Below are 23,056 nucleotides of genomic sequence, written 5' to 3'. Positions count from 1 at the left end.
GAGGACAATACGTCTAATCCATGTAAGGAGGCGTATGTACACAAGTGAGCGAACACAAATGAAACGCTTTTGTATTAGAGCAGCTTATAGCGCCACGTGGAACAATAGACAGTGCTGAAGAGAGCTACTGCAATACTTACAATTATTCTGAGCTGAATGTGCTGCGTTGAATGAAGATGGCAAACAAAAGCTGCAGAAGAATGACTGCTCTTACGGTACAGTGACACAAATGAGCATTGCCACGGAAGATGAGAGGGTGAGAAAAGCCACTGACAACACTATTAAGATTACATTTCAGTACAATGTCCCGCGTATTCAGATAGAGCGATCTGGCAGTGAGGCAAGGAGGATTTGTTCATTGCCACAGGTCTGTTTTAAGGTTTTCAATATATTTTAGCGCTCACCATTCAAAGCTATATCAGACATGTATCCCCTAGTTATTTGGAGAAAGTTGCAGACTGGAAGTAATTAGGGACAAATCCAAAAGTGAATGTGTTTCTTCAGCAAAGGAACATTTTTCACATTGACAGGGCTTTACTGGAAACACTTTGCTCTTTGTGAATAGTGCAACCTGTGAGTCACCTAATGCTGGATGAGTCTATAACAACAAGAGAGACCTGCTGTGGCTTTCTAGCCTTTCTTCCCACAACAACCACAGCAATAAAAGCAATCACCGTAGTGGTGGAAGTACATTTTTTCTGTCCGCGGGGCTAAGTGCTAGCCAAACGAACCACTCGGAACTCTTATGACCTTTCCGTTGCCTTCTTGTCACTCATGTCAATTGTTGTTTAGCTGTGTTTATCAAATCGCTTTTAGACATCCAGTGGAAAGTTCCTCCCAGTGCTTCTCATATCCTCACATCCCCCCCATTCTTAGATACAGCACATCAGCCCTAACAGCACAACTCTATGGGGACTTCACCGATCGATAACTCCTGGCTCTCTTCCGTGTGCCCTGATCGATGCCTTTGTGCTTCGTGTGGGGCTCTGTAAATTGTTCACGGCTGTGACACAAGAATGATTATCTATGCAGCAACAGGAGCCCTCAGGGGACAGTTTCCTCCCCGCCATTATTCTTACCTCGTCATTTACAAACTGACAGGTAATGATGAGATAGGGGTTTGGTGGGTTGAATGTTGAATGTTGTTGCTTTTGTCATGATGGAGGAGCTTCTATCCTTGCAACTATGGGCCTTCGGTGGGGGTTGGCATTGCAGTAGGTTGTAAAGCTGAACAAGGAAGCAGTTGTGAAGTTGCGAAGTTGGGGTTATAGAAACAGGATTTACTCAATTATATTTACTAAAGTAGCTTTTTGTATCACATAATAGTACTTCTTGCTGATTGGTACTCTGTGCAATGCAAGCCCAGGCTGTGGTTTCAAAAGCTTTCTGTCATTATTGCAAGAAATATGAGTAAGCATACGTGCTAAAATCTGTTACATAACTTTTGTGATGACCCAAAAATACTTGGCCTACCTTCGGGTCCCGTCCCGCTTTTTGAAAAACCACTGTTCTAAATAACATCCTGTTTTCCCTCCGAATGTCATGCATATCAATCTTACACAACCGCGACATGCCAAAAATATCCAAGACCCAAAAATACATCGCGCACACACACACACACACACAGCTGCTCGACTTGAAAAAGCAGCTTGAAGAGACAGTCATAAATGGAGCTAATATGAATGAATTATGAATACGTCTGAGTAATCTTTTTGCAGGCACAAGTCTCCCCCCCCCCCCTGCATGTGCGCTAGCGATTAGCAGCTGTGCGTTTTGGCTAGCCCTTAATCACAGTTGTTCCCACACTTTGAGCCGTGCTAAGACCAAGTGTGAATCACTTTGAAGTATAATCATTTTTGGAATCATTTGCGATTTGCTGAGGCTGCAATTGAATCAGGGTGTTTCAGATGAAGAGAGAGACTGTCAAACGCATCATTTATTTACATTGAGACTAATTGTTACTTTTCAGGCCGGTATCCTGCTCTATGTTGATCTGAGGCGATGTGGCTGTCTGGTTGTCAAGCCGAGCATCAAAGGCCCTCCTAACTTTTGATTTTTGAGCCTGATGTTTGAAAGTTTTGATTGAATATTTTTTTGTTTATTGACGCCGAGGTTTATAACAATATAGAGAGGCCTTGGAGGTTCTGCACAGTATCTGGATTGGATTTTAAGATTTACTTCTATTCGTAATCTTTAGAATGCAAATGTATGTGTAATTTTTAGCTCATATGTCATAATTTACTTAGTAATATATCATCTCCTTACATCATTCACTTAGCAAAATCCCCCTATATTGTAGTGCAGGGGTAGGCAAGTTTTCTTGGCGGAGGGACGATTTTCTTTATTGTAGATAGACCGAGGGCCGAAGCCACTGATAATTAGTCCAAATTAAAGCACAACACTGGAAAAATGACCATCTTAAATGAGATAAAATTGCTTGAATTAAAGTTCTTCTATGTTGAATTTGAGTCGGTTTGAACTAATCCAAGATACAAATGCTATGACACAAAATTATCTGACGAATTATCTACGAAGGTTCTGTATTTTATATATTGAAAAACTGAATATAGAATACAAACACATCTGTTAATACTGTAAATATGTATGTAGACATAAATACATACCATTTTCCAAAGGACAACAGTGTGAAGTGTAAAGTATGAAGTGACAAAAGGGGCAGATATTATAAGACTTGTTCTGCTCCTTTGCTCCGTTTCATTCATACTGTGTTGGCGGTTTTATTGTGATTGCATAACATCACTTTTGAATGAAATAAATAAATAAAATGAAAAATGAAATGAATTAAGAGAACTACTACTAGAGGTTTTATCTTGTCTAAGACCAGACCAAATCTACTCAAACCTTAGATTTAATCTGTTAATTCAAGTAGATTTATGTCATTTCTTCCTTAAAACTATTCTTGTCCCAGTGCACTTCTTTCAAACGCCAGTGTTGTACATAACATATGACCTAATCGGGTGTATTGACAGTATTTCTACTTTTTTTTTCTCCCATTTAACTCTAATGTTAAAAGTGCTCTCTGATTTGGGTAATACTGTTTCTCAAAATCATCTTGAGGGCCAGCGGGGCTATGCTGGAAGGCCTAATTTGGCCCCCGGGCCTGACGTTGCCTACCCCTGGTGTAGTGGATAGGAGTTCGATTGCACTGATGCATCTGTGCTCCTCTAATGATGAGGAAATGGAACGAAACAATTTCCTTTTAGGATTAACCAAATATTCGCGCCCCGAAAAACCCTGCACTATCTCAGATTAATAGCTTTCATTTTAAATGCATAGCTTCGGCTGCTTTTTTTCAATATGGCCCGCAGGATCCCACAAAATGCCAACACACGCTTTTCAAAGTGCTGTCCAATCCGTTTTCAAAGTTGACCAAACCAGTGTTACCGTTTCCAGCTCTAGACACCGGTGCCGTCCTTCTTTTGTGTCGTTTACTGATGAACTTAGTCATGAGAACTAGCCTTGTAGTGGTCAGATTACAGTGGGAGGTAAATGTATGTGAAGGCTTTGGAATTTCTTACATTTCTGCCTAGATTGTTCATAAAATGTGGTCCGAACAGTGTCTGCTTAAGCTAATACCATCCAAACTATTACATGTTGTCAAATTTAATTGAGAAAATAGAAGCAACGCACACCAGAAGTACTGAGAGGTGCAAATGTTGAGGAAAATCTTCATAAATCAATGTCAATGTCAATGTCAATGTCAACTTTATTTGTATAGCACGTTTACAACAACACTCGGTGCCCAAAGTGCTTCACATACAGGTACACAATATAAAATAACAGTACAAAGCAACAAGACAAGCACACACAATAGAGTTATAATACAGCTCAACTTGAATTGAACGCCAACGCAAACAGATGTGTTTTAAGGGCAGTCTTAAAGGTTTCTATGGTTGGAGCAGCTCTGACATTTAGGGGGAGACTGTTCCAGAGTTTTGGAGCAGCCACACTAAACGCTCGATCTCCTCACGTCTTTAAACGGGATCTGGGCACGTTCAAAGACAGCTGGTTCGCAGACCTTACTGATCTGACTGGGGCATAAACAAATCAAAGTAACCGACACACTCAAGTAACCGATAATAATAATAATTATAATAATAATCAAGGATGAGAACGTTTCGTCATTAGCCTTCATCAGATCATTCTTTTTTCATCTTAGAACACTCACTTAGGCACACACTGTGGTTCGGAGATGAAAAAAGGTGAAGGCTATGCCGAAAAAGAAGGATCAGCAGATATTTAATACAGGGGTTCACTTACTTATTCCTGTTGTGAATGTCTCAGGTTTTTCTGCAACATATCTTGATAAACGTGTGAATTCATTTTTTTATTGATGATAGCACGTTGTCCGGGTCCTGAGGCAGCAAAGCAGCCCCGCACCACGATGCTCCTGCTCCAGACTTTTGATGTTGGTGTGTTGTTCCATTTTGCCTTCACGGATGATGTCGTGTGTTCCGCCTCAACTATTCCACTATTGGAGCATCATGAGCTCTTTCTCAAACTTCAAAATGCAGCTCTGTTGTTTTAGACAGTAATGGCTTCCTCCGTGGCATTCTTCCTTCTTCCCATTCTTCTTCAGAGATGTTGGTATGTGTCAGTGATTTCCGTCAGTCTTTAGCTGAAGATCAAGACTTTTAGAGATCGTTCTGTTACCATTTCCACCTTTATACAAATCAACAATTCTCGATTGTACGTCTTCAGATGCTCTTTTGAGTGAGGCATGGGTGCACATCAGACAATGCTTCTCGACAAGAGACAATTCTTAACTAGTGTGTGTTTTTCAGTGGACAGGGCAGCTTTAAGCCACACCTCAGTGATGGGACTTCAGTTTGGCTCATACCTGACTCTAAATGTCTGCATACATTTGTCTATCAGCTCTTGGAGGATCCTTAGCCAGGAGGTTCACTCTCTTATTCCACGCTGTCCCGTGAATGTTTACATGTTGAGGCCATTCAAAATGAGCCTGTTGAGACCAGAATGACACGCCTCTGTATTTGTTTTTTGTCTGTGCATGTGGAGCAGATATTTATTTCCTCTAATAACGTGAAGTGAGCAAATTCACTCATGGGACGGTGATTCAGTCTCATTTGAATCGCTGTGAGCTGTTGCTTTCCTCGTCTTTAATCTGATTGCAATCGATGAAACTTTATGCTCCTTCCTTCCCACCTCATAGATTTTATTATATTCAGCACGATCACTCGCAAATGTGGGTATTCAAAGGGGACCTGGTGTTTTCTCCGTCTGTTCCAGTGGGCGTGACTGACAGGAAGGTTAACCAATCAGAGAAACATCTGTCTGTATCAACAGCTTTTGCTCAAGATCTTAAACAAAACAAAGTTAAATATTTTTGCGACCAATTCAAACAAACATCCGGCGGACAGTAACTTTTTGTAAACTTTTCCCCCTCGCCATCGCAGGTGCCATGTTGATTTATCACGTGCCTTATCCTGCATCTAGTTTGTAAACCTCTTGATACTCACGGAAAGTATTTTGCCTGCACTTTGCTCTACTTTCGCCGGCTTTCGGGAGACTTAAGACGACTTCAGTGTACCCGTGCGGAGGTGTCAGGGGGAGTTAGACTCGCTCCTGCTTCAATATAAGGCAACACTTTCAAAAAAAATCAGCCTTTATGCTGCCAAGTCACACTAACCCTGTTTATTCTCCTATGCTCACTTCTGATGGCTTCATGTGGAGCTACACTGCTGCTTTGTAACACTCATTTATCAAATGCCCTAATATTGTGTCAGTTTTGACTAATGGTTTACTTTTCTGTGTTTTCAGCTACAACGGCAGACCGCTTTTACAGGATTGACCGAGCACAGGTAGGTTTTCATCAACACAGTGTTTTCTTTTTACACACTATCTTTTAAACAGAAAACCCCGGTCACTGTGTTTTGATGTTCTCGAGGCTGAAACAGAGTTAGCACAATTATATTTAAGATTTTTCTCTTGTTTGTCCATTTTTGTGATGTTTTTAGTTTCACTTCCTTCCACTTTCCTTTTAAGAACAAGCAACTGTGAAAGTGAAGGTGGAGATGTTGTTACAAGAGTGTAAAGTGAACCTCACATTGAGAAAACAGGCTTTAAGAGTTTTGTGTCTCGGCTCTTTCTGCCGCCGCTGTCTCCCAGAAAGGAAATGACCATATTTGGATTTCAGCGCCGTCTCGATTACACGTTGATGCCAAACGCCATGAAATAAGAGTGTCTGGTAACAGGCCAGATGTAACTGGTATCTAACCCACTTGAAAATGACGACTTGCGACCCCAGAGCGTTCAGGGTGATTAAAGGTTAGTGCTAGATCGTCTGCTCCGGAGGGGTCTGCTGTGAGTTTGTATAGATCTATGAGTTGGTTTGTCTAAAAATACAAATAATCCTAACCCTAATCCTTAAGGTTAACCCCTTAATTCCCACCTGAACAGAGCACATTTTCTCCAGTTTGGCTTTACCCCAGTCCAAAAGCTTCTGGAAAAAAGCGGTGAAAATGGCAATAAAACAATGATGGAAATGTGACAAAAAAGTGAGAAAACATTGACAAAAAAGTGATGAAAAATTTATGAAAAAGTGGCAAAAAAGTGACGAAAAAATGACAAAAATGTGACAAAAAAATTACAAAAAATTGATTAAAAATTGTCAAAAAATTGTCAAAAAAATGTCAAAAATGTGACAAAAAATTTATGAAAAAGTGGCAAAAAATTGACGAAAAAATGTCAAAAATGTGACAAAAAAATTACAAAAAATTGATTAAAAATTGTCAAAAAAATGTGACAAAAATGTGACAAAAAATTGATTAAAAATTGACGAAAAATGGACGAAAAAATGACAAAAATGTGATAAAAAATGACAAAAAAGTAACAAAAATGAGTTGAACACCCAACAAAAAAATGTTGGAAAAAAAATGTGATGACGTGAGGAAAAAGATCCTCTCGGTTCAGGCGGGAGTTAAGAGGTTAACCATTTCCCTGGCCCTAACCTTAATTTGTGTCATGATATCTCACGTTTTCACAGCAGACTGTCCCTCTGGAGCAGACCATCTAGCACCGTGATTAAACTCGTATGTAGCAAAACGGCTAATGCTACAACAGTTAGCTCATACGATAACGCTAACGTTATATGAAAGTTTCTCCAATCCAGACATTATTTAAATCATGCAACATAACGTTATGTTGAGAGCTGTGACCTACAGTAACATTCACGTCACTGATGCTGTGATTTTGTTACAGTTTTATCATTAACGGCTCCTCCACTGGGGAGCACCGTTACTGTCTTCATCTCGTACACGAACTCGCAGCAGTCTTGAGTTTTCCGAGTTTACAAGTTGTAATTACCAGTCCGAGCAGCGTTCCAAGGCATTTTTCCAAGTAGGAGGTGGGAAATTTACCAGTTACCAGCTGCCTGGAACGCACCATAAGCGTCGTAAAGGGAGGGTTTGGTCTCTTTACTATTCTGAAAACTAAGATGTTAATGGAGAAAGGGAGAAAAGGACCAGTGTGTGAAGAAATGGATGTTTTCACCTGCTGAGTCTCGCCTAAACAGCACGTGACCTTTCATTGTGAATGTTGTTTTGCCTCCAAACAAATCATTTCATTTCATATCAGACACAAAGAGGGACAGTGTTTAGATCCAGGACAGTTCATTGACATTTTCCTCAGGCCGTCCTCTCCCCTGACCACACGCTGTCTGCCCCATTGTAGGAGCACCTGAACTACATGCTGGAGATCTCCCACGAGGAGGTCTTCATCTTGGACCCGGAGCTGGTCGTCATGGCGACAGTGGGCACGGACCCGTCGGACACGCTCGACCTGCCGGACTCCGGGAGCGGCATACCAAAGCAGAGGTGGGTGGGTGAGCTGTCACGGGGTGCTGCACACCAGAGGCCTGAGGATACAGGAGTATATGCACACAGCTGTACGACCCCGGGGGCGGGACCTAATGCCAGTGAGAATATAGATTTCTGATGGTGTTTGACACGGCACCAGGACGTGGACGTTTGATTATAGCTGAACAATGTGGGAAAACTAGATAATAAAGAGTCTTTGAAAACACTTTTGGGCAGCTTAGCATTTGGTATTTAGAAAAGGTCAAACTGTGGAGCATTCCAGGTTATATTGTGTGTGGCTTTGTCTCAAAATCAGAAGTACTTAGAGTTTTTGAGGACATGTCCTTTACTTAAAGACTCTTTTTTATTGCAACTTACTTAACTTAAAGAGGGGGTATTGTGCTTTTTTCAATCACATAGCACCAGTCTATATCACACTACAATGATGAGCAAACCTTCTGTTGGTCTGTCAATGCAGTAAATTAGAATAACTGCCTTGTATAAAATGTCTCTCTCAAAATGGCTGTAGTGAATGTCTTGAAATAGGCCTCTGTCTCTTTAAGAACCTCTGAGCCTTTCCGACACGCCCCCTCCACACGCTGTCTGTGGCATCAGCGGGGAGGGGGTTCTGCTGAGGAGCAGTGGTTGGTTACTCGGCTGGTGACGAAAGCTCGGAGGCGTCTCCAGGAGGTGGGGGCGTTCCTAGGAGGACTCAGGCAAACCTAACCCTAAAATGGCCGCCATCAGAGTTTTTACAGATTACTCAAAAATACGTGAATGTGCCAAGGCAACACTTCAGGCATGTTTTTAATGAGGGAATGACAGAATAACATGATGGAAAGCTTGAAAAATTCCATTTTGCATAATACCCCCCCTTTAAAAGCCAAATAATGAGCACTCCAGAGCAGCAGGTGGCGCTGTGCAGATGTGCTGTCAAATGTCAGTGTAAGAATGTTTGTCCTCGTGCTGCCGTACTGCAAATATATTTCAGCGTTAACATTTTTTTCATGATTTTCAACCTTATGAAATGAAACAACTGAGATCTCTGGGTAAAATGCGAACTTGCACTTGTAAACATTCACACAGTTTCTAAAAATAACAACGGCTTCAAGACATTGAGTAGGCTGATACAAAACAATAGTAAACTTTACTGCTTTATTATAATTATTTGATGTTATTATTAGGCCACAGTCTCGGTGAGGCGGTGCAGATGGTAGAGCAGGTCAGTCTCTGCGTACACTGGTGTGTGAATGAGGGAGTGAATGGGTGACTGGTTCCTTTGGGCCTGATGAAGGTAGAATGGCTATCGTGCTGAATTTTTTGCCAGATGTTTGATGATTAAACCAGTGTTTTTCAACCACTGTGCCGTGGCACACTAGTGTGCCGTGAGATATTGTCTGGTGTGCCTTGGGAAATTATCCAATTTCACCTCGATGTTTTTTTTTTTTAAACAAATGCATTATTATCCACAAATAATGTACCGTTTTCAAGTGTCTGTGCTGTCTAGTGATCGGCAGAGTAACAATCTTATACTCTTCCACATCAGGTAGTTAATTTCTTTGAGACAAGAGAATTAGTGATGTGTTGAGGCATTGAGGCGAGTGAGACTATACGGTGTTCCTAGTCAAGACACTTTGATGAGAACATTTTCTGCTGGTGGTGCCTCGTGATTATTTCAATGAAAAAAATGTGCCTTTGCGCAACAAAGGTTGAAAAACACTGGATTAAACTATAGGAGCGGACTCCAGAAGCAGAGGGGAGCGTGTTAAGAGGTAAACCATAACCTACCATGTTCTTTTATGATCGTGGTAATCGTAAAACCGGTTCTTCTTGACATTTGGCCAGTAGTAGGACTTTGTAGAGGAAGCAATGATCCGGAGAAAGGGCACCGCCTTGTGACATCACCAGGTGGAAGCAAGTGTACTGAACTAGAAGATACAAAGCCAAAGCCAAGGGACTTTTTCGGCATAATGAGTTTGTACAAAGCTCCAGCTCTTGGATCACTTTGTGTCCCGGAGTGTACTGGCTGTGCTTTTGGGGGACGACATAATATCAGGCTTGAGTTTTCTTGCTGTGGTTCTTCTGACGAGCCGCTCCCGCCGACGATTATTGGCCGTGACGATCTACAGTAAGTCTGCACCAGTGGCAGACGTTTAAGCGGCGGGCGAGGAGATCCAAGGAGCTGCTAACCATAGTCACCCTATGACTACCCGCCGCCGCCGCTCTGAGCTGTGGGAGGATGTTTTGACAGCAGCTCCTCTGACCTGCCACAACACGGTGTACACGGAGCTCATAATTACAGCAAGTAGCTCATTACGCTATACTATAAAGTAACCATTACATGTAATAATAATAATCATCATTACCATTCGTATCCTCGTCGCTGCAAAACCATTCACAACCTCCCTGATTAGTTTAGTTTGGTTCCTTTAGTACAGTGGTTCTCAACCCGGGGGTCGCGAGACAAATTTGGGGGGGTCGCCAGATCATGTAGATAAAATAGCCATATTTTCATTCGCATATAATCTGATATTAGCATGTGTTTGCTATTTTACCAGAGTGCCATTATTTGTTTGTAGTTTGATGAATTTCATTTTATTTGTTGTTTGTTGTAACTCCCACCTGAACCGAGCACATTTTCTCCAGTTTGGCTTTACCCCCAGTCCAAACGCTTCTGGAAAAAAAGCTAAGAGCAATGATGGAAATGGGACAAAAAAGTGACGAAAAATTGATGAAAAAGTGGAAAAAATGTGATGAAAATTTGACCCAAAAAAAAGACAAAAAATGTGACAAAAAATGATCAAAAAATTACAAAAAATTGACAAAAATTGACGAAAAAAATACAAAAATGTGACAAAAAAAATGACAAAAAGTTACAAAATTGAGTTGAATGCCCAACAAAAAAATGATGGAAAAAAATACAAAAATATGATAAAAAATGGACAAAAAAATTACAAAAATTTGACAAAAAATTACAAAAAAAGACAAAAAAAAGACCAAAAAAAAGACAAAAAATTGATTAAAAAAATGATTAAAAAATTACAAAAATTTGACAAAAAATTACAAAAAAAGACAAAAAAAGACCAAAAAAAAGACAAAAAATTGATTAAAAAAATGATTAAAAAATTACAAAAATTTGACAAAAAATTACAAAAAAAGAGACAAAAAAAGAGACAAAAAAAGAGACAAAAAAGACAAAAAATTGACAAAAAATTGATTAAAAAAATGATTAAAAAATGACAAAAATGTGACAAAAAATGACGAAAAAAAATGTAAAAATGAGTCGACTACCCAACAAAAAAATGATGGAAAAAAACTGTGATGACGTGAGGAAAACGATCCTCTCGGTTCAGGCGGTAGTTAAGAGGTTAAGAATTATGTAGGCTACTATTTCTATTTCTCACGGCACTAACAGGGGTCACGAATCCCTTTTACTGTTAAAACGGGGGTTGCGGCGCCAAAAGGTTGAGAACCACTGCTTTAGTGTCTTAAGTAAATTGCAGTAAATTGAGTCTGTTCTGGTTTTGCTGGTATTTTTTCCCGTCACGGTTGAGAGCGGCCGCGTGGGTAACCGTCTGTCACTTCCGATTACCCCTTCTCTCCGTTCGGCCATCTCCGCCGCTCATTAAGCTCTACCTCGTACCTCCAGTCAACGTGAGTCACCGCACATACGTGACCTTTAGGAGAAGCCGTACGCTTCCTGTTGCCGTTTCATGGAGATAGTTGGTGACATGTTTACTCGTGTTTAGGCAGATTAGTCAAAGCTGGTGAATGTGTGTGTGTGTGTGTGTGTAGGGGGGGTATTATTCTATACAGGCAGAGGAGGGGCAAGAGCTATTCCCATGTCGATGCCGTGAAAGGCACCTATGAAGCCATGTTGTTGTTGACATGTGAAAGAGAGAAATGCTGTTTTGGAACCAGCCAATTGCAGTTGAAACGCATTTATAAACCATTTCAGCTCTGGCCTGAGCCCCGGCGACTAAACAATGGAGGAACAGATGGTCGTCGTTGATGTTTTAAAAAATGATTTGCGGTGCAGCATATTGAGGAGCCACGAGAAATTCTGAATAAATTATGATATTTCAGGTTTTTAAAGAGCAGGTATTGTTGCTTTTTTCAGGTATATGGTTAGAATCTCCAAATGCTTGTAAAGCGCAATACAAGTGTGTTTATCACAATGTCACACTTTGCTGGTGGGAAAGAAACTGTAATATTGATCTAGAAATATTGATCTGACACAAAACATCCTTTAGTTTCACTTCCAAATTTCAAGTTTAATGGTTTTGTATAGCCCAATATCACAACAGAAGTGGCCTCACAGCTGCACCAAACATTAAGGCAATAAAACAGAGCAATAAATATGACAATTAAAAGTTCAGGTGAATCCAGGCAAATATAATGTCCAATAGGAGGTAGCGACGAGCGGCGTGGGCGTCCCCCGTCCTTAGACTCTCCAGCACGGCAAGGAAAAACTCAAAAACCCGGCAGGAGAAAAGAGAAACCTTGGGGAGAACCACAGGAGGAGAGATCCACTCCCATGGACGGACAGGCTATAGAGACCCAGGGCCGAAGGATCCCTCAGCGGACGGGCCAAGATCACAGACCGTCCAGTCCTCAGATTCCAGAATGCAGGTTCCTCCGTCCGATATAGACAGGCACTCCCGAGGGGGGGGGACAGGAGACACCATGTGAATAGTGATGAACAGACTACAGATAAATTAAGTATTGTATCATGATAAGACAAAGTCTGCAGTAAGAAGAACATCAAGAAATCTCACTCTTGATGTTCTGGGGAGAGCTTAGCACAGGGGTAGGAGTCAAGTTTGCATCGTGGAGGGCCGATCTCCGAACCTCACCATTGTAGCCGAAAGTAAAGAACTTTTTCTGCAAATACCAATGTTTTACATGAGTGGTTCTTAAGGGGTGGGGCTTCGGGACCCAACATTACCCCAGGATGACAACCTGCACCCCAAACAAAACTGTAGTTTGTCATATATCCTATAAAATATTGTATTTTCCACACAGTTTTTTTCAGTTATGATCATAGCAACACAATAACAAACATGCAAACTCTGTTCAGAGGGAAAATATTGAATAAAAGGTCCCTTAAGACTCGCGACCCACAGAAAATGGTTCCGCGACCCACTTTTGGCTCTAGAATCCCCACTTTACATTTTATAATATTGGTCATATTAGGGGGGTGCTAGGGGTAGGACTGAAACAACTAATCGATTAATCGACAACTAATTGATTATTGAAATAGTTGTCAACTATTTTACTAATCGATTAATTGTTTTCCAGTAAACACAGACTTAAAAAGAGCAAAAATTACATGAACATTTTTTTTATTTTTGATGGAAACCTACTTTGTTTTTCTAGGTTAGGGTCTTTAGTGTTTTGTACATTGAAAATTTCATAAATGTCTGTCTGTTTCTCATCCAATCATAAAGCAGAATCAGCAGAAAGAGCCTCCAAAAACACTCACTTTAAGTTTACTCCATCAACACGTCCTCAAATGATGCCACTTAAGCTTTATGTGATTACAAAAAATGAAAAAATACAATTTTCATACACCATTCACAGCCAGGCGATTAATCGATTAATCGTAAAAATAATCGGTAGAGTAATCGATCACCAAAATAATCGTTAGTTGTGGCCCTACCAAGGGGTATGTTCTGCCAGGACATTTTTAAAACACTGACACTATTTCACATTTTTACACTACTTTAACAGGTATCTCTTATTTGCATTATAATATTTCTCAAAATCATCTTTGGGGCCAGAGGTTCTGTGCTTTGGCCCCCGGGCCTGACGCTGCCTACCCCTGGCTCAGCAGTTCATCTCCAGTGAACGTCCATGAGTCAGAACAAGAGCAGGGACAGAGGGCATGCGTGGCTTAGCTGTGAGTCTTGCCCGGATACTTCCTTGTTTCTCACTCTTGCTCCCCTTCGCTGCGCAGCTGTTTCAATAAAGAGCGGGAAAAAATGTAAAAACACTCTTTGCTCCGCGATTAAGCTTAAAGTGCATTTATATTCAAGCAGAATTATGAATCACAAAACTCTCCTACTGTCGATGCCGCCGTCCTAACATTGTTATTGAGGGACTTCCACACACACACAAGAGTGAACATGTGACCGCAAATAAACGATTCTGATAGGCTCATTTGAGTTCGGCAGCAGCGGCAACAGCTCCATGGTAAAAAGCCAGATTATTTTATTTGGATGAACTTTCTAGAACCTTTAAAGGAACATACCACCGTTTTTCCATACTGAGATATGTTCTTGCCTGAGCTTAGACGAGTTGATGCGTACCTGTCTGGTCTTTGTGCGTGCCCTCGGTCACGCAAAACGACCAAAGATGTTGTTTGCATTTAGCCTCTCTGAATGTATTCCTATGGCTCCAAACGGGGATGACGTTGGAAGCTACCACGCTCTTCCACGGGCACAAAGACCAGACAGGTACGTATCAACTTGTCTAAGCTCAGGCAAGAACATATCACAGCATGGAAGAACTGTGCTCTCAGTCAGGCAAAACGACCAAAGATGTTGCTAGCATTTGGCCTTTCCCAGTATATTCCTATGGCTCCAAACGGGGTGAAGTTAGAAGCAACCACGCTCTTCCACGGGCACAAAGACCAGACAGGTACTATAGAACTTGTCTAAGCTCAGGCAAGAACATATCTCAGTATGTAAAAACGGTGGCCTGTTCCTTTAAGAGCTAATGTTCTCAAACAAAGCGCCGACTCGATAAACAAAAGTTGATGCAATGCTCAAAGTGAGAGCTGTATGTTCAGTCGGTGACGTAAGTTCTGCGCTCCTCTCCCCCCTCTTAAAGCTCTGTGAAGTCCCCTGGAGATGAGTGAAGTGGAGCAGTCTGTAAACATTACTCTCTGGAGGTTTGCATTGGATATAAGGGACACAGATGAAAGATCAACACGCCATCAAAGCAGCCGCGCTCGCAGTGCAGTATATCTTTTTCCATCGGTGTCGTTGGCGCGCGAGGGCAGAAGCGAGAACACAGAAAGCGGTTAATTACGAGTTTGGAAATGTCATCAGCCGGTAGAGCGTTTATATGATTGTCCCGGCCCTCAGTGCACATCGCTCCCACTGTGTGAATGAAAGTGTGACATGTGCTGTAAGTTAACGAACTATCTATAGGATACAAGGAGTCATGATCGGATTTTATATGTAAAGAATATAAAACTGCATTCCATTAACCAAACCAACAGACGCCGTCTCCTCACTCCTCCCCGTTTTCCGTAATAACTACGTTCGAGGGGGGAAATCGTGGCGGATTTACAGACTCCTCCTACCCAGCTTGTTCCTAAAAAGGGCATAAGGGCGGGATCTTCACTGTAGACGTGTAGTTTAGTCGGAGAGCCACGCCCGCGCCATTAGCTCTAATGCTAACGTCCTGTCGATCAAAGTCCGGCCCTCATTAGTATATGAGATTTCTAAAATGTTCCTTATGGAAACCCGCCCGGTCCCTGTGATTGTGCCTAACCCAGTGTTATCACAGGAGGGATGTAGAGTTGTAGAAAGTTTAGGAAAATAAAGTGCAATGGTAGCTTATGGAAGACTAGCTTAATTCACTAATTACGTCTTTGATTAATCGTGAGTTAAAGCTTTCATTTTGACAGCTCTAAAAAACAACAACCGGTCAACACAATTTTGCAACGGCTGTTACAATGTAGGTTTGGAACAGGGCAAAAATAAGTAAGTAAGTGCTTTATTTGTCATTGAACAACCGTACAATAACATCAGGTGTTAGTCCTGAGCCGCATGTTTATGGAGGAAACCTGGCTGCCTTCAGTCTCCTCTGATCCTCTGAAACGGTGCAGCACCTCCTGGGTTTGTCCCTGTTTCAGAGCGTGGTGTCCTGCACTGGTCAGCTCCACCTCCTTCCTCCTGCGCAGCTCCCTCCGCCCCACAACAGTCTTTCACCATCTTCTGGGAAGAGCTTAGCAGTCAACCTGTTTTATTCCCCAGTGAACGTCCATTAGCCAGAACAGTAGTAGGGACGGAGAGCATGTGTGGCTTAGCTGCGAGTCTTGCCCGGATACCTCCTCGTTTGTCCATTCCTTGTTTCCTGTAGCGCCTCTTGTGACCTCTCCACTGTGCTGCAGCTGTGGGGGCTCTTGGTGCCTCTTCAGTGTTTCAGAAGAAGAAATGTGCAGTTCTCAAATGTCTTTATTATTGAAGGTACTTTTCATAGTTAGCAACAACTTAGAGAAAATGAAGCATCAACATCTCCACGTCAGGTCCATAGATATAGGTAGCGTTCACGTGACATCACAACATTCTAAAGAGCCCATAGTTTAACATTGAGGTGGAGGGCAACTGACGGTAACTATGGTAACGGCGGTAACTGACAAAATGCATATTTTTATGTCTTTGTTTTTTGGCTCATATCTCAGTCATTACTGGGAGAATCCACATGAAACAAAAACCGTCACAAAGTTCATCGTCTCCTCTGTCGGCACATATGAGCTAATGTCCAATTATTATCTCTAAAAAATGTCAAAAAGTGGTGACAATATGCGAAAACATGACCATGATGTTGTCCAATAGAAAGGACTTTCAGACAAAAAAATAATATCACAGGTTTGTGAATCCACTCACGATCAAATACTGAAGAGGAAAAACATTTGTCAATTTTCGTTTTGGAGATTTCTTCCAAAAACTGCATTTCTCTCATAGAGTTGTATTGGCCCCGCCCTGACATCATCACATTCTAAATCTTGAACGCTACCTATTGGGACATCAACTCAAGCCTCATCTTTTTGGCTCTTGGCTCTAGTTTGATGCTATTTATATCCAAATCAGATGAACGGCGTAGGAATTACAACCGTGTGTATGTGAGCCTTCCACTTTTATCTTCAGAGTAATGAAACGGAGAAGCAAGGTTGCTTTTGATGAGGGAGTAATTGGTAAAAAGCTTTAAAAAGTCAGCCCTCGTACGGTAAAACAGTCGTAAAAACGCTGACAAACGATACCACGCTCCAGCTAAGACACGAGTCCGGTGTGCGGAGAGGCAGGATCGCTCACAGCAAAGTTTTGTAGTCAATAAAAGCACCCATTATGAAATCCAGGCTCGTTGTTGTGGTATTAATGTGTGGAATATTCATGTACGTATATGTCTATATCTACAGCCATGCATTAACTCTAAAACACAAGACCAAAGCGTTAGTCCAAATGAAGGCTGGCTGATTTGAATAGTCCGTGTGTTGGCGGGCCCTGGATGAGTGCAGCGGTGCGTGGGCGGCAGAGGGGGCCGGTGGAGGGGCCAGGAGGCAGGGCAGCGCTGGGAGAGATGGGTTCTTCCTAACCGCTGTATCTGCGGCTGTAGCCCACGCAGGGGGCGAGAGGTGACCCAGCACTTCCTCCCCCCCCCCCCCAAACGCAATTACATACCAAAACAAGCCCGCCCGCCCACGCACACGCACGCCGTTTGGGGAACGAGCATGTCAGATTCAGAAACCAAACAGCGCAAAATAATCCAAATTTGAAAGAGAGCGCGTGAAGAGGGCAGAGATGATGCTCAGTGAAGAAAAATGTGAATAAAAATAGACGGAAAAGTTTAAACGGCTCAGAAAGTCGATCTGAATTAATTCAATTGTGTTTATTAAAGAGGGAATATTACGAAACTTTCCTTTTGTGTGATCCAGAGAGTTCCTGTTTCCACGTACTGTCCCTGTGCGTGAGTTGGCGTGACCTTTGCCCTCTCGGTCGGCCTCCTGCACTCAGGGGAGAGAGAGAAAGAGAGGGGGGACTGATATAATGAGAATTATAAAACCAAGTCCCGAACAACTTCTTTTAAATGCCTCATCGCTGCCTCTTGCAGATTTGCATCTTGTTGCTAGTTTTCGGAAACTTTCAAGCACTTTTTTCAAACGGAATTAAAGCCGCGGTCCATTGAGACTGTTCAGATTTATAATACGTGATTTGTAACGGCTGCGGGGGGGGGGCTGTAGAACTTGAAACAGTGTTGCGGGGCGGCGCAGTTTAGAAACAGTCTGACCTGTGGACCCTGTGGGCAGAAAGAACCACACGTTTACACAAGTTTGAATAATCGTTGAGTCTTCAGAGACAGCCATTTGAAGTGCGGCTGCTTCTGTTCAGCTGACAATTACCCAGGCTCTTCCTTTACCCAAAGATCTTTAATAAAACTCCATAGTAATACATTGGAACTACCGTAAATTAGCGGCCGGGTCTCTGACAGAGGCCGGGTTTCCAGCTGGCAGAGGCAAATTAAAGCCGGTCTCTAAAACAGGCCGGGGCTTTTATTAGAAACTATAGCGGTAGAAATATTCCCCATGTTAGGAATTTGTCTCATACTGGTGTAAATGAAAACTCACGTGCAGGAAGTAACAAACGGGAACCCGGGCCGAGGGGGACGCTGCGGAGGAGCTGATCCGAGCGTAACTTTGACACAGATTTAACCACTTTTCAAACCTCCTGTGACGATATTTGGAAACAGGGAGAGTTGTGTGACCCTCCAAGGTTTTAATAAAGTCTCCATCGCGTCTTCAAAGCACGTCCAGCTGCTCCGTGTGCAGGTCAGTCCCACGGCTCAAAATAACTCCTCCCATCAGCGCGAGCGTCTCGTCTTCTCTCGGGTCAGTCTCATGATCGATCACAAACACAAACTCTCCGTCTAAACTCGCCTTTTACACAAGACAACAACAAATAATCCAAGTCCGCGGTAAAAACGAAACAGAAACCTGCAGTGACATTGATGTCAAAGCTCCGCTAACAGCAACGAAACACTTCCTGTTGTCCCGACAAAATAAAAGGCGTCAATGTTCCAGCCGCTGGGAGAGGGTTTGAAATGTTAATTAATAAATAAACCAAAAATTTTATGTGCAAATGGACACAAATCTCGTTTTTCTTGGTTTTCCTGGCCGTCCGTTTTGCTCAAATAGAAATAAAGGCCTGTCTCTAATTGTGGCCTGGTTCCAATAAAGGCCTGGTCCTAGATGCCCTCGAGTAAATAAAGACCCCGGCCTCTATTAGAGCATTTACGGTAATCTATTTTGAGTTATTTAATGAGTCTTTGACCATAGTGACTGACCTTATGTCAAGAAAATACATTTTTTGTAGTTTTTCAAATGTTATTCCAGTTCTATAGGAGGCACAGACTTTAGCCCCATTTGTTCATGGATCTTCCTGTCAAATACTTCAAATCATTCAGCTCTATTTTTTTTCAGATATAGCATTTGTTTCCTCCTTTAAAGAGACTAGATACAAGTTGGTCATTTTATACTCTCTACTGCCACCTCAGGTCTTACGCGTAGCTACAGCTTCTATATTAAGGTCGTGCATGACGGCACTTCAGACCCGAAGCAACACCTTTCTGAGTGACAGTGCAGGATTTAAGAGGCAGTTGTGGTGAACAGGTCTGGGCTCATTCTACACATGGATGGACATGGGAGGAAAATACAGAATTTTAACATTTTTAAACTCCATATAGTCCCTTTAAAGCAGTGTTTCTGTACTTTTTAACACTACCTGACCAATACATATTGATCATGGGACAGTGATACAGTCAATGCTAACACGGAACCCTGGGAATAAATGGAGAGAACAAATTCTGCCACTGGATCAATGAAAATGTTGCTCCTGGTTTTGACTCACCGGCCAGTCACAAGATGGCGGCCACGTTTGCCAATCTGGAGTTTTATTAAATACCTTATCTCACGGCCCTACGTAACTAGGAAGTGCTCTCCATGCTTCCTCTCCCGCTTTGTAGCACAACTTTTCCCTCCTTCACAGCACAGCAAGAGTCAAAAAGACGGCGCCAATGTCCCGCATAAAGACCTGAGTACATCTACTTTCAATGTATTGGTATTGCTCCATCATTCACCAAACGTGCCGTACTGAGGGAGATCCAATTACCACCCACAACAATAGACTCTATACGATAACTTGTACAATTTTACGTTGCTTTGTAGTGAAAAAATGAAATCTAAACAATTAAAAAGAGAAAATGTCCAGCCATCCCAGCAGTCCGCCTATATTAGTCACGCATGATTATTTTCTCCCGTTTAAGCGCACCAATATAGTCGTTCTAAGTCATTAATTGCTGCAGCTGCCGTCGTGCTTCATTGTTTTCCCGTCAAAACTTTTACGCTTTTGTGTGAAGTGAACGGAAGCCGCCCATCAATCATAGTGTCAATGCCGTTGTTCGGAAGCGTGGAGAAACTGTCCTCATTAGCCGCGCTGTATTCAAATGAGAGCTGCCTCGTCAAAGTCAGGCAGCGCCGGACAACACGCCGCGTCCTCCCACAGCATTCTGTCAGACTGAAGACCACGCCGCCGTCCAGAGAGAGAGTCCGTGAGCTGACCAATCAAAGGATGGACCACGCATCGAAAACTGAGAGTGTGATGCAGTTTAAGTGTTTGCAATTAGGGAATTATGAAAGACTGGGTTTTAATTCCATCATTGTAAACATTTTGGGATGTTTATATTGGACTGCCTGATCAAATTAAGCTTCTGCAATGTCAAAAGATCCAGTGTTGCGTTCATTTTCACCAAGGTCATGTATTGATGACCACAGTGCAAAGCCTTCTCCAGCACATCTTAAAGATCTGGACTCTGTGGTGGCCACTTCATCTCTTGCGCTCATTCATTCATACACTTGAAGCAACGACAGAACAGTAATGAAGGGTTTGTGAGTCGTGATGAGAACAATGGAGACAAAATGGCGCGTGTGGCCAGGTGTGTTACTGTGTCTAAAACCTTGGCAGTGACGACATGAAGCCAAATTAATGGAGGCGTCACTTAAAGACTTGACACCCCAGTCACGCTGATAAGAAGGTTGAGTTTTTTTCCGCAAAAACGTGCCGAAAATCCTCAACAATCCTCCTGCTTTGTGAAAGTGTATAAGGCTATATCCACACAAAGACAAGACGCTTATATTTTCAGAAACTTGCATAAGCATGAAGCCTGCTTAGTAAATGTGTGCGTCCACATGGGTCGACTCTTCAGACTGAATTGTTCCGGTCTGTGAAATCGGAGAAATTCATCTTCCAGGCCTGTGTGAGGCGCTGTGACGCTAACACAGATAATAGACCAAGATGTAGAGGCCACAGACTGTAAAAAAAAATGGACGTCTTCTGCTCACTCCCCGTTTACCATAATGACTACGGTCGTGGGGGAATTCATGGAGGATTTACAGACTCCGCCTCCCCAGCTCTGACGAAGCATGTTCCTAAAAAGGACATACGGGCGGGATCTTCACCGTAGACTCGGCCCTTGCGTGACGTGTAGCTCGCGCTGCTCCAATGCTAACAGTCCGACCCTCATTAAGTACGAGATTTAAAAAATTCATATTACAAAAACCAGCCTGGTTTCATATATTGTGATTAACCCAGCGTTATCTCAGGAGGAAGATCTTGCCTAGTCTAGTGTTGAAAAAATTGAAACCAGGCGTTAAAGTTGTTTTTAACATGTCTAAATGCTTTTCAATGGGGGCCTAGTGGCGATATGGAGGTACTACAGCAATGGCGGAGCCACCCCTATGTTCGTGGTCAAAAAGCAGGGCAGCCATTGGTAGAGGCGCATGTGCAGTAAACTTTTGTGGAATGTAAACAGTGAAAATGAAAGTGATTGAAGGATTTAGGATCTACAGAAGAGACGAGGAGGAGAGTTTATTCTTCAGACGTAACAAAGCACAAAAAGTCCGTGACTGACTTTTACTGTCAGTCCAAACACACAGACTGACTGGACGTTTTCTACTTGTCACCTGTGGCTTGTGGACTGCAGTGGAGCAAAGAGGGGCGGAGTCAAACCATCATAGATTCATGAGGAAAACTCGTTCTAAGGTCAGTAGATTATGGATGACAGACACCACTCTGGAGCTGTGATGTGACAGTAATAACAATGGCGTCACGTAAACGGCGTTTTGAGATCTTTCCTCTCTGGGACCTAGTTTTTGAACATGTTTGTATCTTTGCGTTTGGTCCTCAGCTTGACCTCGTATGGACAGGTGTAAGTGTGACGGGCGTCAGTGCAGCTGCAGCCCGTGCACCGCACCATGCACATTAACTGCTAAGATATCCCACAGTGCTTTGCTCCTGCTCGTGTGCTCTAAACTGGTGTTTGTTTGGAGAAGACTGGTCAAACACTTGCGTAGATATGGTCATTAAACAGTGCAGGAAGGATCAATACGTTAGCATGCTGCCCGTTCATCTCGTTCTCCCGGACAGCGGAAGATACAACGTTAAACTTTCATGGCAAACTGCTGCTGTTTAATGAGAGCACGCATCGGGAGAAACAGAAAATCACTGAGAAGCACTGCGCTAGTATCAGTGCTGCTTTGGCCCAGGGGCTGAGCTCGGTCCCAAAACCTGTACCTGCCTGACCCTGGTGGAAACCCTCGCCCACACGGGTCGACCTGGCACTGGGCTGGGTCGTAAATGCCATTGGAAACGGGGTAATGGTGTTACTGAATCTAGACCTGACCAACTGCAGCAACATCCAGGTCCAATATTATAACATTTGTGATCATTTGTGATTTGGATTTGACCTTATATTGTACCTTGACCTTTTTCCTTTATCCCACAAGAGAACTCCCTCTCCCTCTCCATGCCAGTTTGGAGATAGTTACCATTTTCAATCAATTGGTTAACTTCATTGTAATTCAAATCGCAAACTGCTCCGTCAAAATTGGGCAAAGCGAGTGAAGTAAACACCACAAGCTGCTCCCTCCCACAGAATGACGAAGGCCGGGCGAGCGTCTGCCTGCGAGCCGTGTTCGGCGGAGGGGAAGTGGGTAAAGCGTATGTCGCTGCTCGGCCCCTGTCTCGCTGCAGTTAATTGTTTTTTAGTATTTTTAGCCGCGGGTCTCGGTTTAAAATGTATTCCGCTCAGACGTGGACAGCGAGACCGGGTCACTTCCTGCCGCTCATTATTCTGATGGAGCTGCATGGAGTAGTAAATGAATTTGATTGCATTTTAAATACTTCTGTCTATGTACGATGTAAACGGATGTAGTTCTACAAAAAGCCAGCAGAGGGCACACAATGTCCTTCGTCTGCATTTGAAACTTTTTTGCATGGATTCTCACTTTCTCTCCCGGTGTAACAGCTGTCCACACTGTTTTTGATCAGTTTCTTTATGTTTGCTCTGGATTTCCATGTGGATGTAAGAAATAAAATAATCATGTCCATGTTTGCGGCCCCTGGAGCCCGCGCGGTCTTTGAAGTGAGATCTGC

The 23,056-nt window shown here is 42.7% G+C and overlaps 2 protein-coding genes across 2 annotated transcripts in view; one reads left to right on the top strand and one right to left on the bottom strand.

Annotated features, from left to right (window-relative positions):
• LOC306981815 (SLAIN motif-containing protein 1-like) overlaps positions 1–23,056 on the bottom strand; it is a gene marked incomplete at its 5' end in the record, with an annotated part of 310,788 nt that overhangs the window by 31,599 nt on the left and 256,133 nt on the right. The window lies entirely within an intron of this gene.
• The window catches only part of LOC306982007 (diacylglycerol kinase zeta-like), a gene marked incomplete at its 3' end in the record, with an annotated part of 100,052 nt that overhangs the window by 69,259 nt on the left and 7,737 nt on the right, over positions 1–23,056 (top strand). The window contains exons 27-28 of the mRNA XM_079581750.1: positions 5,803–5,843; positions 7,714–7,856. Coding sequence (XP_079437876.1) covers positions 5,803–5,843; positions 7,714–7,856 — 184 coding nt within the window. The remainder of the gene's footprint in view (positions 1–5,802; positions 5,844–7,713; positions 7,857–23,056) is intronic.

Source organism: Gobius niger (assembly GCF_951799975.1).
Source record: "Gobius niger genome assembly, chromosome: 23".
NCBI classification, from domain to species: domain Eukaryota; kingdom Metazoa; phylum Chordata; class Actinopteri; order Gobiiformes; family Gobiidae; genus Gobius; species Gobius niger.
Note: the sequence above shows the minus strand (reverse complement) of the source record. Positions and strands in the feature narration are given on the sequence as shown.